The 16,709-nt window shown below is 46.1% G+C and overlaps 1 protein-coding gene across 1 annotated transcript in view; it reads right to left on the bottom strand.

The window, feature by feature from the left end:
• Positions 1–3,271: 3,271 nt before the first annotated feature.
• Positions 3,272–16,709, bottom strand: part of SCD5 (stearoyl-CoA desaturase 5) — a 164,832-nt gene continuing 151,394 nt past the window's right edge. Inside the window, exons 4-5 of the mRNA XM_007447545.1 lie at positions 8,297–8,529; positions 3,272–4,750 (exon numbers count right to left, since the gene is read on the bottom strand). Coding sequence (XP_007447607.1) covers positions 4,560–4,750; positions 8,297–8,529 — 424 coding nt within the window. The 3' untranslated portion in view covers positions 3,272–4,559. The remainder of the gene's footprint in view (positions 4,751–8,296; positions 8,530–16,709) is intronic.

Here is a 16,709-nt window from a genome sequence, read left to right as displayed (position 1 = left end):
AGTCACTTTTCCCCCTAGTAACTGTAGGTCAGGAAGGGTACCTCCTCAGCGAGTGCTGTGAGGAAGGGCACCTTCTCAGGGCAAAGCCTTCACAACCCATCCGGCTCGGGTGCTGTCAGCTGGTCTTTTCTTTCTGAATCCTGTGAGGAAGCTGACGGAAGCATAAAGGACATTGCAAGCCAGACCTGTCCTCTGATGGGGTTTTGAAGGTGCAGGAAGGAAGCCAGAGATGTAGAGGGACCCACACCAGGCTGGACGGGGGCTCTGCAGTCTTGTCCTCTGCTGTCTCTGCTGTCTACAGAGATGACAGACTTACTGAAACGGCAGAGCTGGACGGGATAAGCCAGTCCAGTCGGTTCCTTTACAGAAGGGGACACTGAAGCTCTGAGAGGTTAGAGCCATTGTAGTGGAGGCAAAACTTTTCCTCTATCCTCTTCGCATCAGACTGGGCCTGAGAATTAAGTTGACATAAGATGGATTCAGAGGAGATAAGCGTACAGGTTTTATTATTACATGGACATGGGAGCCTTCACAGAAAAATGAAGACCCCCCCCCCCAAAGTGGTTGGGTCTAAATGCTCATATACTAGGTTGAACAAAGAGTAGTAATTGTGAACAAGTAACTAAAATATATGGGGAAGCTCAAGGAAGATAAGGGCTGTTTTAACAAGGTTTTTTTGTACTGATTTCTCTTGGTACCTTCTCCCTGTCTATGGAGATAAGAACGTCTCTTTCCTCCTGGTACAGAGAGGGTATCTTTCACACGGGAGTTTCCTCTCCTGCTTTTAGGAAGGAAAAAGGAAGTCAGAGCACACTGCTTGCATCTGTTGTTTTTCAAGTGGCTTTAACTCAGAATAATCTTATGTCAAACTGGCAGATTTGGGCATATTCTGCTACATTTCACCATCCAGCTAGTTAGGAGCAAAACCAGAACTGGAAGTTGGTCCTCCCCATTTCTAGTCTGCAGTTATTTGGTTCCATCTCGGTTTTCGTCTCGTGACTGGGGCAGCCACGCACCCCCAGCAGATGTCTCCTGGGGGTCTACGAGGCGCCAGGCCCTGTGCTCAGGGCATCCAGGTTTCTCTGATGCATAAGTGTTACTGTTCCTATTTTGTGGATTAGGACACTGAGGTTCAGAGAGGCGCAGTGGGTTAGTAAATGGCACTTCCATGTGGGTCAACCGAAAAACACAGCAAGTTAGACCAAGAGTTAGAATTCAAAATTGCCATTTGTGACAACATAAATGGACCTCAAGGGCATTATGCTAAGTGAAATATGTCAGACAGAGAAAGACAATTACTGTATGATCTCATTTATACGTATAATAGAATCTAAAAACATTTTTTTTTTAGAAAAAATTTTTCTAAAAAAAGTTTTATCTTTTATCTATGAGTCTTTTATCTTTTATCTATGAGTCTGTAGTCCCTACAGACTCATAGATAAAGAGAACAGATTGCTGAGGGGTGTGGTGGAAATGGGTGAAGGTGGTCAAAAGGTATAAACTTCTGGTTATAAGCTAAATAAGTCCTGGAGATGTAATGTACAGCACGGTGACTAGAGTTAATAACACTGTATTGTATATGAAAGTTGGTAAGAGGGTAGATCTTAAAAGTTCTCATCACAAGAAAAAAGATTTGTAAATTTGTGTGGTGATGGGTGTTAACTAGACTTACTGTGGTGATCATTCTGTAGTATATACAAATATCAAAGCACAAAGTTCTACACCTGAACCTAATGTAATGTTATATGTCAAGTTCATCTCAGTTGGAAAAAAAAGAGAATTCTAACTCAGGTCTCTGAGTCCAGTGCTATTTCTACTACTCCACTGAGCTGGAGTACTTTCTTTCATTAAGTTATTTTTCATGGATTATATTTATTTTTATTGCTTCATCATATTTTGGGAATAAATGAGACACATGCACTATTTTTACCGAGAACATATCCTTTTGGCCTCAGGCAGTGGTCTCCCACTCAGACTCAATTATTTCCCCTCAGTTTTGACCTCCCAGGTCCTAGAAAGGCAGTAACTTGCGAGGTGTTTGAAATCTGAATGCAGGTGTATTCCCATGTCTGCTATTGCCAGTGAACGTTAGGGCTGGGTGGGACCTGAGACAGTCTGGTTTCATCCCTTCCCTCTGCAGATGAGAAAACTGCACTCTTAGATGCTGCTGAGACATGCAGGGGATATGAATATGGAAGACTCTAGCGTGCTCTAAACTTCATCCACTCCATCAGCATCATCGCCGTCCTTATCTCATTCATGGGTACTGCCGATAAAGACTAAAGACGTGGCAGTCAGGTTCAGAGGAATGAGGTTCTGGATTTATCTGGATTAGCTGTGGAACAGCCTCCTTTTGTGAGAAGATTCCAAATAGCTGTTTCAAATGTAATCTTTTCTATTAATGGACAAGCAAATAAGTTTAGTACGTTTAGGGGTCAAATGTTCACAGAAACTTTCCCAATCAGGGTCATTTTAGTTCAGGCTGACACAAACTCATCTTGGAATACATCTACGCTCTACCAACACTTCATACAAGGTCTTAGCAATCTGTGACCCGAATACAAAAGCAGCTGAAAAATGCCTTGTAAGTGTCCTTACAAATGAAGTCCGGTCCGGCACCCCCCGATGGCTGGACTCCCGCTCAACTGCAGACAGGCTAAGACGTCTATAGCTGACGGCAGGGGCACAGCTGCTTTGGGACAAAAGATGGATGAAGAGTGAGTCAGCACATGGAGGGGCAAAGCTGAGAGAGGTGCGATTGGAGTGAAAGTTGAGTCCATCTCCCCCTCCTCTGGTCACTGCTGGGGGGCCTGGCAGGGCTCTGGGGAGGAAAGTATTTTTCATGCTCTTTTGAGTGACATGTAGGTGTTGGGTTCCCATTGGTCAGCTGGAAGCAGTACAAGCGACAGTGTTGGTGAGTGAGAAGTGATATCACTGGGGGTTCTGCATTCCACATAAAACTTGCTGACTTTCCCTCTGGTTATGCTAATGGGATAGGAAAGGTCTGGTCTTAGGGGCTGCTGTTAGCCCAGAGCCCAACTCAAACGTGTAGTATGTGATCATCATAAAGCATCAGGCACCCTTGAGGGACATTCCAACAAGATATAAGTATCTGGTCGAGGACTTCCCTGACAGTCCGGTGGTTAAGACTTCACACTTCCACTGCAGGGGGCGCGGGTTTGATCCCTGGTAGGGGAACTAAGATCCTACATGCCGGGCGGCACGGCCGAATTAAAAAAAAAAGATTTAAGTATCTGGTCAAGAACACCAATGAATTCATACTCATTTATTGTAAATCACTCATGGTTTACACATTACAAATGGCAAAAACACCTACTTTATTATGACAGTTTCTTATTGGCATCACTTCTTTTTCAAAAATTTAAAATTTAAATTTAAACCCTACATCTTCCCTATCTTTGAAGCACTATGTTCGAAGTGCTCTGATGCCAACACTATAAGGCTTTCTTTTGCTCTAACATCTAACACAAAGCGGAACGCTGTCCCATTAATTTGGCATGCTCTTTACAAGGCAACTTAACACACAAATTTTTCTTAAATCCAGAAGCTACATAATGGTCACTTTATGTCTTGCTGCAAGTTCAGTGAAGGCTGCATGCAGGCGAAACATTTGTAGACACTGAGTTCTAGATAACTATTGGTTATTAAGATCTGATTGCCTGGTGTAGAAAATTAATATGCTTATTTAGCAGAAGTAGGTAAAGTACATGCATCAGTGGCTGGGATCAATTAGAATATAAATTAGGTGTCTAAACATTTAAATGAGAGTTTCATTTGAGCTTAATTTGATGTCTGGCACTTCTGAGTTACACACCTTAAAATGACAGTAGCAAAGAGAACAAAATCAAACACTTAAAACAGGCAATGACTTATAGGGTCAGCTGGGTGTACAGCTCGGGACACAAAACTAGCTCTGAGCAGTGAACAGATCTCTTGAAGCAAAGACAGTGGAGCATTGACAAGCTGGAAACAGGGCAAAAAAATAAGAGAGCCATTTCCTGTGCTCTCATTCTTTTACGTTTTCAATTCTCTTCCTTAAAAATAACAACACACAAACACACAGTAATTACAAAACACAAACATTCTTTACTAGTTAGATCCTCTCTTTTGCCTTCTACCCTGCCTCTCTGCTCCTTCAGATAGCCTGTTTAAAAATAACGTTGGGTTAACTGGTAGAAAAAGAAAACAAGGCTCTCCTGAATCACACTGAAAGAATATTAAATTCCTTCATCCTGTCAGGGTTAACATCTCGTACAAGCACATGACGATGTATGTTTGACATATTGTAGCTACAGCAATTAAATCACATGTCTACGCTCTAGTGTTAAATCATAGTTACACTGACTTTTAAAAAATTCTTTTCATTGAGACGTTGTATCTTGACATTAGTTTGAGACAAACAAAAAATTCCCAAACCGCGTAGACTCCGTTCCCTCCCCACCCTGTACCCCCTCCCACGATCCAATGAACAAGAGAAGTGTAGTAACAAAGGCCATGAACCGAGGCGTTGACAGCGGAAGTGGATAGCGGTTCCAGGGTCAGGCGCTGCCCTCTCCAGTTCTGGCTTTCCGGGCTTCGATCATCGGCTTGGTTGCCCGTTTGCGGTCAGTGGCCAGTCCCAGCCAACACATGAAGTCAATGAACCAGGTGGTTGGGTTGAAATTTAAGCCAAATTCACTCGCAGAGTAGTCAAAGGGAAAGGTGTGATGGTAGTTATGGAAGCCTTCACCTGGAAGACAAAGTGGGCTTGAAATAACCCAATCAGCATCTCTCTGTAGAGCTTTCTAAAAATCACTCATTTATTACAAGACACTGTGTCAGGCTCCAGTGGAGAGCAGAAGACTTGCTGTCTGCCCTTAGGAAGCGTTCACTCAGTTGGCTAGACAAACTCAATAGGAACAGAAAAATAACAATAATCAGCACGAAGTATCAAGAGTAATTTTCCCTGTGGATTGGTGACATGCTCCTACGACTTCAGAGCTGTTCTTCTTAAGCTAAATGCCAAATGGCTGATAACAGATCATCATTTTGATGTATGCTCATAAAAGGAAAATAGCCTCTGTGGATTGAAGTAATTAAAGGAAGACTTCCTGGAAGAGCTTGGAAGAGATAAATGATAATCATTCTGATAGGTGAGTGAATTAAGGAGCTGGATCTTTAAATATCCAAAATCTGCCTATATATTATTCTACCCCTCACAGTGAATAGCTTTTCCTCCCTTATTTTTTCCCCCCACTAAGCTGTTTTCAGGAAAAGTCTCACGGCTTCTTTCTTTGTTTTCTTTTTAAAAAACAGCTTTATTGAGATATAATTTACCATACAATTCACCCATGTAAAGAATACAATTTAATGGCTTTTGGTGTATTCACTGAGCTGTGCATGCATCACCACAATGAATTTTATAGCATTTTCATTACCTAAAAAGACACCCCACTCCCCTTAGCTGTTGGCCCTTAACCATCCCCCCTCCCTCCAGCCCTTCTTTCTTTCTCTGTGTTGGTTAATTTTACATTTTTGTGTGTATGTGGGGGGGATGTTCCTGGACCGGGGCACGAACCCGTGTCCCCTGCATCGGCAGGCGGACTTTCAACCACTGCGCCACCGGAAAAGCCCCTAATTTTACATGTTAACTTGACTGGCCAAGGAGTGCCCAGATTAAACTTTATTTCTGGGTGTGTCTGTGAGGGCGTTTCTGGATGAGATTAGCATTTGAAGCAGTGGACTCAGTAATGTAGATGGTCCTCCTCAATGTGAGTGGGCATCAGCCAGTCCCTTAAGGGCCTGAATAGAACCAGTGGTGGAGGAAGGAGGAATTTGCTCCCATTTTCCTGACTCACTGATTGAACGTCTGTCTCATCTTCTCCTGCCCTCTGACTGGGATTTGCATCATCAGCTCCCCTGGTTCTCAGGCGTTCAGACTCAGACTTAATTATACCACTGGCTTTCCTGGGTCTCCCGCTTGGTGGGACTTAGCCTCCATAATCGCAGGAACCAATTCCTCAAAATAAATCTCTCTCTCTCTCTCTCTCTCTCTCTCTCTTGCTCACTCCCCGCCCCACCCCCCGCCGTACACACACACACACACACACACACACACACACACACAAACAGAATACATCTACATTTATATAGATACAGATATCCTACTGTTTCTGTACATATATAGAGAGATTATGAGCAATATTATATATATATATTTATTTGCATATATTTATACGTATACTGTTTCTGTTTCTCACTTTTACTAATACAATCTCTATAGATTGGCTTATTCTGACTATTTCATATAAATGAAATCATACAATATGTAATCCTTTGTGACTGGCTTCTTTCACATACCATAATGTTTTCAAGGTTGTAGCAGATATCAGTACTTCATTTCTTTTTATTGCTGAGGAGTACTCCACTGTATGGATATACCACAGTGTATTTATCCATTCATCAGTTGAGGGACACATTTTAGCTGTTATAAATAAATAATGTTGCTATGAACACTCATAAGCAAGTTTTTATGTGGACATACATTTTCATTTCTCTTGGGTATAAATCTAGGAGTGGAGTTGCTGGGTCATATAGTAACTATTTTTAACCATACAAGGAATGGCCAGATTCCTCCTTTACTTCTTAAGTGGCTACTGGTCATCATACAGTTCTTCTATTGACCACATTTGAAAGATTCTGCTCTACAATGAGTATATCAGATGGATCGGTGTGTTGTCTGCAATTTTCTGGCCCTCCACCCCATCATTCTTGGACTAGAGTACTAGAGTTTTCCTTTATTTTCAGAAACAGGCACTGTTCTAAGAACTCTGGATGTATTCCCTCATCTGTCATACAGTGGGTGTAATAAGAGTCTTCCAAGGACCTTTATCAAGAAAGCTGATTTGAGAGTCCAGTGTTGACCTGGACAAGCTTCAAACCAACACCCTGTTCTTCAGGGCCTGTGTCATGGCCTCATTCTTTGGGTTCCCTGGCCCACCATCCCCTACGTAAGATGGTAACAGTCCCAGAGCGCCCACTCTCACCTGCTCTCAGAGTTACCATTGGATGTGGCTGCCCTCATTACAATGCTTATAGAAGATGAAGAGTGAGAGGAGGAGAAAACAATAGGAGGGATCAGGAAACTCACACTTTTCTCTCTGCTTATCCAGTTATTCCCATAGCTAAATTTGGTGTTTATTCCACCTTATATTGCCCTTGTCAACACAAGATCCCTGGGGTCTTAATAAATGGGTGACCCTAACACCATGATGGCAGAAACCCATGGCAGGGGGATGCAGAGACTGTTTCAACTTAACAGCAGGAACCTCCCTTCCTGGGTTTGATCTCTGTACTTAAGGCTCGGGTTACCCAGGAGACTGAGTTGCTTCTATCAAGATACAGCTATCATTTATTAATCACTTACTGTGTGCCAGCCACCATGCTAAATTCTTCAAAGGGTATTAATGCCTATAATTCTCACATAGCTAAGCTATCTGCTACGATTATCCCCATTTTAAAATGAGGATGGAAATGCACAGAAGGGACAAGTAACCTGCCTAAGCCCATAAGGCTAGTAAGAAAAATAACATCCCTGAAGGCTTGTTTCCTGCTAAGCACTGCTGCAAACAGTATGTATTAACTCATCTAACCCTCCGGCGACCCCAGGCGGAGGTCAGTGCTACTATATATTACCCCCGCTTTACGGATGAGAACACATGGTATGGAGGAGCTAGATAACTTGCCCAGAGAGTAGGTGGAGGAACCAAGACTCAACCAAACCTGTCGGACTCCAGAAGCCTTGCTCTTAACCATTCTGTGGTACCGCGAGAAGCCAAGGTCCCAATTCTCCCCATCCCTCTGTTTGCAGGCCTTCTAATTAATTAATTTATTTTTAAGGTCAGCCAAATGATGGACAGCTGAGGCTAGAGCAGTCAGGGCAGTTTGAGAGAGACATCAACTGCTACTCCTCCTTTCGGAAAATTTCCATGGTAAAAATAAATAGCTACTAATTATCGATCACCTACTATGTACCAGGCACTGTAACATCTCTATCTGTAATTTCATCTACTTCCCAATAACTACCTTGTTCTCTGATTAGTATTCCTGTTCCCATTTCACAGGTAAGAAAACTGTGAATCAGAGAGAGTAAGTGGCTCAGATTCTAACGCCAAAGCCCAAGTTCATCCCAGTTTACTCCACCCCACTGCCTCTCTTTACAGATTCCACAAAACCACTGAGAAGCCTAGAAGATCTGAACTGCCACTCCCCCCACTGGCTCCCACCCCATACTCACCGATGGCACCCAGGGTGACGAGCGGGTTCTGCCGAGGGCTGATGTTCTTGTCATAGGGCCGGTTTCCGTACATGTGGGCAACACTGTTGACCAGCCAGGTGACATTGAGTGAGATGGTGTAGCGGAGGATGGAGGCCAGGAAGTAGGAATTCCACAGACTCTCTCCCCAGATGCACCAGGGCACCAGTGTGGGGACCATGAAGCACATGAGCACCACGCTGATCTTGTAGTACCTGGAAGGCAGGATGTCATGCTATCATTGGGCACCTGTTGATGGTGGCGGGGATAGGTGAGCAAGCTGCAGGGAAAGTCAGCAGTGGCACTGCTCAACTCCTTCAGCTCTTGTGCCCTGTTGTGTGTCACTCTGTATGGGGGTCACAAACCCAGATACCTAGCTGCCCGTTCATAGCTGATTCCTCCCTGACCTGCCTTCAACTGACCAAGCTTCTGGAAGGCCTCTGTTAAGATGCACATGTATGAACTGGGAGGGAGCACAGCGTGAGGAAATGAGACTAGGGAGGTGGAAGGCTTTGGCCTTGAGTCCAGATCTGATTCTGGATGCAAAACAAGCCTCTTTTTATACTTTCACTATCCTCTTGTTCACAGCTAGATGGTTCCCCAAAGCAGAGCATGAGGCAAGGGCTTGTACGTGGGTAGTTTATTGGGGAAAGTGAGCTCAAGTAACAGGAATGGGCAGCTGGGAAGTGGGAAACGAAAGGAGGGAAAGTCAAGATGGGGGTGCCCACTGCTACAGGCAACTGAACTTGGACCTTGATGGGACACATTATACCTCAGAATTATTCTCTCAAGAAATGAGAGAAGGCACTGTTTTCCCATTGGCTCCAACTCTCCCTTGGTCCAAGGGTCCCCATGGGATGTCAGCTCTCTCACACCTCCAAGTTTGCTTGGGTCAGAATGGCTGAGTGTGGTCCACGGGCATCTCAAGTGATGGTGGCAGAGAAGTCAGGGCAGGAAGTAAGAAATAAGCAGTACAGCTGAGCAAGGTGCCATTGGGTTACACCTGTGCCACCAGGTGGCTGCAGGAACAGCTGGAGTGAAAAGGTGGGCTGAGAGTACAAGGTGTGCATGAGAGGTGTCCAACACAGGCAGTAATTATAATACCTCCTGGGGTTCTTGCGAGGATCGAATACTAATAACTAATGCATACTATGTGCTTACTTTGTGTCACGGCTATTCCAAAACCTGTCCATGTACTGGCTCATTTAATTCTAACAAAAACTTTAGGAGGAGGGGACCATTAATATCCTCATTTTACAGATGGGGAAATTGAGCACTGGAAAGGTTATGTAGATGGGCCAAGGTTACAAGACTAATAAGTAGTAGGACCAAGATTCAAGTCCAGGCAGAAGCACTTCGGAGACTATCATGCTATTCTGCTTTGCAAATGAAATCGTGTATGTAGGGGCTTTCCTGGTGGCACAGTGGCTGACAGTCTGCCTGCCGATGCAGGGGACATGGGTTCGTGCCCCGGTCCGGGAAGATCCCACATGCCGCGGAGCGGCTGGGCCCGTGAGCCATGGCCGCTGAGCCTGTGCGTCCGGAGCCTGTGCTCCGCAACGGGAGAGGCCACAACAGTGAGAGGCCTGCGGAGCGCCAAAAAAAAAAAAAAAAAAAAAAAAATCATGTATGTAAGTGTGCTTCGCAGATTGTTAGCTGCATGTGAAGGTTGGTTCCCATATAATTATCACTGTTTTTATTGGGCAACATATTAACCCCTCAACACTCATTTTCCAGTCGTTGGCATACAACATGACTGCATTTTAGTGGAAGGAGGGTACCCAGGAGGTCAGAGGAGAGGGTGTGGTTGGGGGGCAAAGACAACAGACAGTGGAGGGACTGGTGGTCTCAGGTTGGGCTCCTGGGAGTCCCGCGCAGAAGGCTTTTGGAGCGTGTTTTTGGGAGATGCTTACAAAGAAGGGAGGAAGGCAGGATGGGCCCAGGCAGAAGCTCACCCACAGTGAGCTCCAGCAGATCCAGTGGAGCTGGATGGCTCTTTTAGAGCTGTCCCAAATTGTAAGGTATCACCTCATCATCCGCCACTGGCCTCAGGGTGCCTCCTGGGCTGGGTGAACATGTGGGCAAGGGCAAGCCCTAGAAAGGACAGCAGCCCGGGTTGGGGGCATCAGCTGATGAGGGGATCTGGGTGAAGCACACGGGCCCTGACCAAGGGCCCTGGGAACTGGTGTGAGTGCCTGTGAAGAGGCAGAGGCTCTGAAGGGAAGCCCAGAGGCGACGGCCTGCTGCGGCTGCTCCTCGAGGGCGCCTCTAAGGAACACAGGAAGCGGCTGAACGTTGCCCACAGAGGCATTCTGCAACTTAAGTACTTCCTTCTCTTCCTCCACTCTCTGGGCTGCAACCCAGTACCTCTGCAAAGAGCCTCTGTTAGTCCTCATTTTGCCCCTGGAAAGGAGACAGAAATCACATGCTGACAGCTAGCTCGGTGCTGGATGCCACAGGCTTTCTCTCACTTACTCTTCACCGCAGACTCAGGATGGACACACTCTGGCAATGAGGATGCTGTGGCTCAGAGGGGCCATGGTTCCCCCGGCCCTTGCTCTGACTCTGCTCTGCCCCGACCCTATGGAATCCGCCGCCTCTGGTTTGACTGCAGCCTGCAGGCTTCGGCTTCCACTCGTGCCCTGCCGCTGCTTCCGTCTTCTGAACTGTTAGGGAAGCCTTCTGCCTGCCTGGGCTCTGGTTCTAGAAACTCCACTTCCCAGAGGGGGGCTGGGTCCCCGTGGAGGGAGAGGGCCAGCAATGGGGCTTCCCAAGTGGGAGGAGAAAAAGGCCTTGCCTGCTAACACAACCACTGTCCCACCAAATTCTCTCTTCCTCAAAACAAGATGCTCTTTAAAAATCACTGCCCTCATTCCAACAAAGCTTTAGCAGATCTAACTATAGGGTTGCTCTCTGACTGCTCGGCCTGTATTCTGCTAGGGTTTCTCTTTGTGTGTCCAATGCAATGGATGGAAGAGGAAGGAATTTTTAGGCGGCACAGTGAGTCTGGGTGGCATTGCCAGTGAGACAGGGCTTGATGCTGATAACTGTGTAAAAAGAATCTCCCCAACCATTTCAAATGGACTCAGCGTATCTTCCTGTGCAGCCGAGTACCCCTTCCCCCTGGTCTTCGTTTAATTACAGTCACTGGCCTTCCTGCCTCAGAACAAGTGCTGAGATGGCTCCCCTGCTTCCTTGCTTAAGAACACTCAAATCTGGGCGTCCTAGCCAAGGGTCCACAGGGCAACACCACAAAGTCTCCACCCCTAATCCTTCCTCACTGAAATGTTTTCTTTCTTTAGCTGGTGGTAGGGAGGAAGACTGGAGAGGGGCCACTGATACTGCTCTTTTTGCAAAATGGGCTTCTTATGTTGTCAAGCATCATAGAACAGTTAACTACCCAACTCTGCCACTGTCTTTCTGTGTGATCTTGAGTAAATTATTTAATCAAAGTGAACCTCAGGTTTCTCCTTTGTAAAATGCGGTACTGACAAATTTATTGAGTGCCTACTATGTGCCAGGTACTGTCCTAGCATTGGAGATATAAAGTGTATAAAACAAACAAAAATCCCTGCCCTTGGGGAGCAGGGGTATTTTGGTAGGGAGATTTTATATATATATGAATATATATATATATATATATATATATCCTCATATGCATATATATATTCTGGTAGGAAAGAAAGCTAATAAACAATATAAATAAATAAAATACAGAGCATGCTATTGGTAAATACTAAAGAAAAAAATAAAGCAAAGAAGGAGAATATGACATCAAGGGCAGGTGTTGAAATTTTAAATAGGGTGTCTAGGGGAGGACTTCCTGACACTGTAGCTTTTAAGTAAAGACTTGATGGAAGTGAGAAGTTAGACATGTGGCTAAATAGGACAGAGGATTCCAGGCAGAGGAAACCACAAGTGCAAAGGCCCTGAGGCAGGAATGTTCCTGGCACATTCTGGGAAGAGCAGGAGCATTGGGGCTGGAGCAGATGAACAAAGGGAAGAACTGTAGGAGATAAGAGAATAATGGTGGACCACATCATGGAAGGGCTTGTAGGTCATCATAGGGTTTCACCCTTCACTTTGACTGAGATGGAGCCCTGGTCAGGTTTTGATTAAAGGAGTGCTGTGATTGGACTTATCATTCTGAGTGTTGTGTTGAGAAGGGACTGCAGGGGAGGGCAGAAGCAAGGAGGCCATTAGGAGGCTGCTACAAAAAAAAAAAAAAAAAAAAAAATCATGTATGTAAGTGTGCTTCGCAGATTGTTAGCTGCATGTGAAGGTTGGTTCCCATATAATTATCACTGTTTTTATTGGGCAACATATTAACCCCTCAACACTCATTTTCCAGTCGTTGGCATACAACATGACTGCATTTTAGTGGAAGGAGGGTACCCAGGAGGTCAGAGGAGAGGGTGTGGTTGGGGGGCAAAGACAACAGACAGTGGAGGGACTGGTGGTCTCAGGTTGGGCTCCTGGGAGTCCCGCGCAGAAGGCTTTTGGAGCGTGTTTTTGGGAGATGCTTACAAAGAAGGGAGGAAGGCAGGATGGGCCCAGGCAGAAGCTCACCCACAGTGAGCTCCAGCAGATCCAGTGGAGCTGGATGGCTCTTTTAGAGCTGTCCCAAATTGTAAGGTATCACCTCATCATCCGCCACTGGCCTCAGGGTGCCTCCTGGGCTGGGTGAACATGTGGGCAAGGGCAAGCCCTAGAAAGGACAGCAGCCCGGGTTGGGGGCATCAGCTGATGAGGGGATCTGGGTGAAGCACACGGGCCCTGACCAAGGGCCCTGGGAACTGGTGTGAGTGCCTGTGAAGAGGCAGAGGCTCTGAAGGGAAGCCCAGAGGCGACGGCCTGCTGCGGCTGCTCCTCGAGGGCGCCTCTAAGGAACACAGGAAGCGGCTGAACGTTGCCCACAGAGGCATTCTGCAACTTAAGTACTTCCTTCTCTTCCTCCACTCTCTGGGCTGCAACCCAGTACCTCTGCAAAGAGCCTCTGTTAGTCCTCATTTTGCCCCTGGAAAGGAGACAGAAATCACATGCTGACAGCTAGCTCGGTGCTGGATGCCACAGGCTTTCTCTCACTTACTCTTCACCGCAGACTCAGGATGGACACACTCTGGCAATGAGGATGCTGTGGCTCAGAGGGGCCATGGTTCCCCCGGCCCTTGCTCTGACTCTGCTCTGCCCCGACCCTATGGAATCCGCCGCCTCTGGTTTGACTGCAGCCTGCAGGCTTCGGCTTCCACTCGTGCCCTGCCGCTGCTTCCGTCTTCTGAACTGTTAGGGAAGCCTTCTGCCTGCCTGGGCTCTGGTTCTAGAAACTCCACTTCCCAGAGGGGGGCTGGGTCCCCGTGGAGGGAGAGGGCCAGCAATGGGGCTTCCCAAGTGGGAGGAGAAAAAGGCCTTGCCTGCTAACACAACCACTGTCCCACCAAATTCTCTCTTCCTCAAAACAAGATGCTCTTTAAAAATCACTGCCCTCATTCCAACAAAGCTTTAGCAGATCTAACTATAGGGTTGCTCTCTGACTGCTCGGCCTGTATTCTGCTAGGGTTTCTCTTTGTGTGTCCAATGCAATGGATGGAAGAGGAAGGAATTTTTAGGCGGCACAGTGAGTCTGGGTGGCATTGCCAGTGAGACAGGGCTTGATGCTGATAACTGTGTAAAAAGAATCTCCCCAACCATTTCAAATGGACTCAGCGTATCTTCCTGTGCAGCCGAGTACCCCTTCCCCCTGGTCTTCGTTTAATTACAGTCACTGGCCTTCCTGCCTCAGAACAAGTGCTGAGATGGCTCCCCTGCTTCCTTGCTTAAGAACACTCAAATCTGGGCGTCCTAGCCAAGGGTCCACAGGGCAACACCACAAAGTCTCCACCCCTAATCCTTCCTCACTGAAATGTTTTCTTTCTTTAGCTGGTGGTAGGGAGGAAGACTGGAGAGGGGCCACTGATACTGCTCTTTTTGCAAAATGGGCTTCTTATGTTGTCAAGCATCATAGAACAGTTAACTACCCAACTCTGCCACTGTCTTTCTGTGTGATCTTGAGTAAATTATTTAATCAAAGTGAACCTCAGGTTTCTCCTTTGTAAAATGCGGTACTGACAAATTTATTGAGTGCCTACTATGTGCCAGGTACTGTCCTAGCATTGGAGATATAAAGTGTATAAAACAAACAAAAATCCCTGCCCTTGGGGAGCAGGGATATTTTGGTAGGGAGATTTTATATATATATGAATATATATATATATATATATATATATCCTCATATGCATATATATATTCTGGTAGGAAAGAAAGCTAATAAACAATATAAATAAATAAAATACAGAGCATGCTATTGGTAAATACTAAAGAAAAAAATAAAGCAAAGAAGGAGAATATGACATCAAGGGCAGGTGTTGAAATTTTAAATAGGGTGTCTAGGGGAGGACTTCCTGACACTGTAGCTTTTAAGTAAAGACTTGATGGAAGTGAGAAGTTAGACATGTGGCTAAATAGGACAGAGGATTCCAGGCAGAGGAAACCACAAGTGCAAAGGCCCTGAGGCAGGAATGTTCCTGGCACATTCTGGGAAGAGCAGGAGCATTGGGGCTGGAGCAGATGAACAAAGGGAAGAACTGTAGGAGATAAGAGAATAATGGTGGACCACATCATGGAAGGGCTTGTAGGTCATCATAGGGTTTCACCCTTCACTTTGACTGAGATGGAGCCCTGGTCAGGTTTTGATTAAAGGAGTGCTGTGATTGGACTTATCATTCTGAGTGTTGTGTTGAGAAGGGACTGCAGGGGAGGGCAGAAGCAAGGAGGCCATTAGGAGGCTGCTACAAAGCCTAGGCAAGAGAGGGCGTTGGCTTGAACCAGGATAGTGGTGGCAGGTGTGAGAAACAGTCAAATTCTGGATATATTTTGAAAGTAGAGTGACAGGACTTGTTAACAGACTGGATGTTGGAGAGAAAGGAGTCAAGGGTGACACCAAGGATGGAGATGCCATTAGCTGATATGGGGAAGGATGGAGGAGCTCAGTCTTAGACATGTCAAGTGGCAGATGCCCATTAGACATTCAAGGGGCAATGCCAAATGGGCAGCTCAACAGACAGCTCTGGAGTTCAGAAGTTATCTAGAGATAGGTTTTGATGGGAAGAGATATTTGGAATGCATCAGTATATGAATGCATGCCACTCACATATATACATATATATATTTTCTCATTCGAGTTCCACAATAGTCCTATGAGATACTTTTTATAACCTCACCTTTTTGTGTGTGCGTGTGTGGTACGCGGGCCTCTCACTGTTGTGGCCTCTCCCGTTGCGGAGCACAGGCTCTGGATGTGCAGGCTCAGCGGCCATGGCTCACGGGCCCAGCCGCTCCGCGGCACCTGGGATCTTCCCGGACCGGGGCACGAACCCGTGTCCCCTGCATCGGCAGGCGGACTCTCAACCACTGTGCCACCAGGGAAGCCCATAACCTCACCTTTGTAGGACATTTACGGAGATCCAAAGAGGTCATGAGACTTCTCCAAGGCCACACTGGTTGTGCAGAACATAGGCAGGCTTCAAATTCAGTTCTTAAACCTAATTGTCTGCTCCCTCTAAGTATAACCTGCTACTTACTCAGCTTACCAGGAGAAGGTCATAGGGGAGAGGTAAACTGGGTTGGAGTGTGTAATCTAGCTGTTGCCTCATGAATTGCACATCTTTAAGTAAAAATACTGTCTCCTCAAGGTCAGAAATAGACACGCTGTCCACTCCAGCTAGACTGAGCTTCTTTCCATTCCTTGGGCACCACCTTCTTTCTGTCCCTGTATCTATGACACTCTTCCCCCAGCCTGGCTGACTTGACCTTTTCAGTTATCAGTCTAAATGTTCTTCCCTCTTGGGGGATTTCCATGGTCCCCTTGGACCAGGCAAAGGTGCCTCAGCATGTTGCACTTCTCAGCTCTCAGCATTCATAAATACTTGCTGGCTTAGCGGGCAGTCTCACCTGCTAGGCCAGTGGCCTCAACCCTAACTGCACACTAGAATCAACTGGGTGAACATTTAAAAACGACTGATGTTGGGAACTCACTGTAGACCAACAGAATCCAAATGAATCCAAATTTGTGGCCTGGGCACTGATAGTTTTAAAGCCTCTCCACTGCAAACATTGATCATGGCCTCCCTATAATCCACCCCACCCTCTCTTTCTTGCTGAAATGCCCTGATATTGTTCAGATACCCAACTGTCCTCCCTGCAGCCATGTCCTCTGGGGACATGGGTCCTGATTGGTTTCAGGCAGTCAATGTTGATCTCATTCACTTTGCCAATAATAAATTTGGGAATTGGGCAATAGTGGCCAATAAGATATGAGGGAAAGGATGGCTACAATTTTTTGAAAGGGAGAACAAGTGTT

The sequence above is a fragment of the Lipotes vexillifer genome, unplaced genomic scaffold (genome assembly GCF_000442215.2).
Source record: "Lipotes vexillifer unplaced genomic scaffold, Lipotes_vexillifer_v1.1 scaffold272, whole genome shotgun sequence".
NCBI classification, from domain to species: Eukaryota; Metazoa; Chordata; class Mammalia; order Artiodactyla; family Lipotidae; genus Lipotes; species Lipotes vexillifer.
Note: the sequence above shows the minus strand (reverse complement) of the source record. Positions and strands in the feature narration are given on the sequence as shown.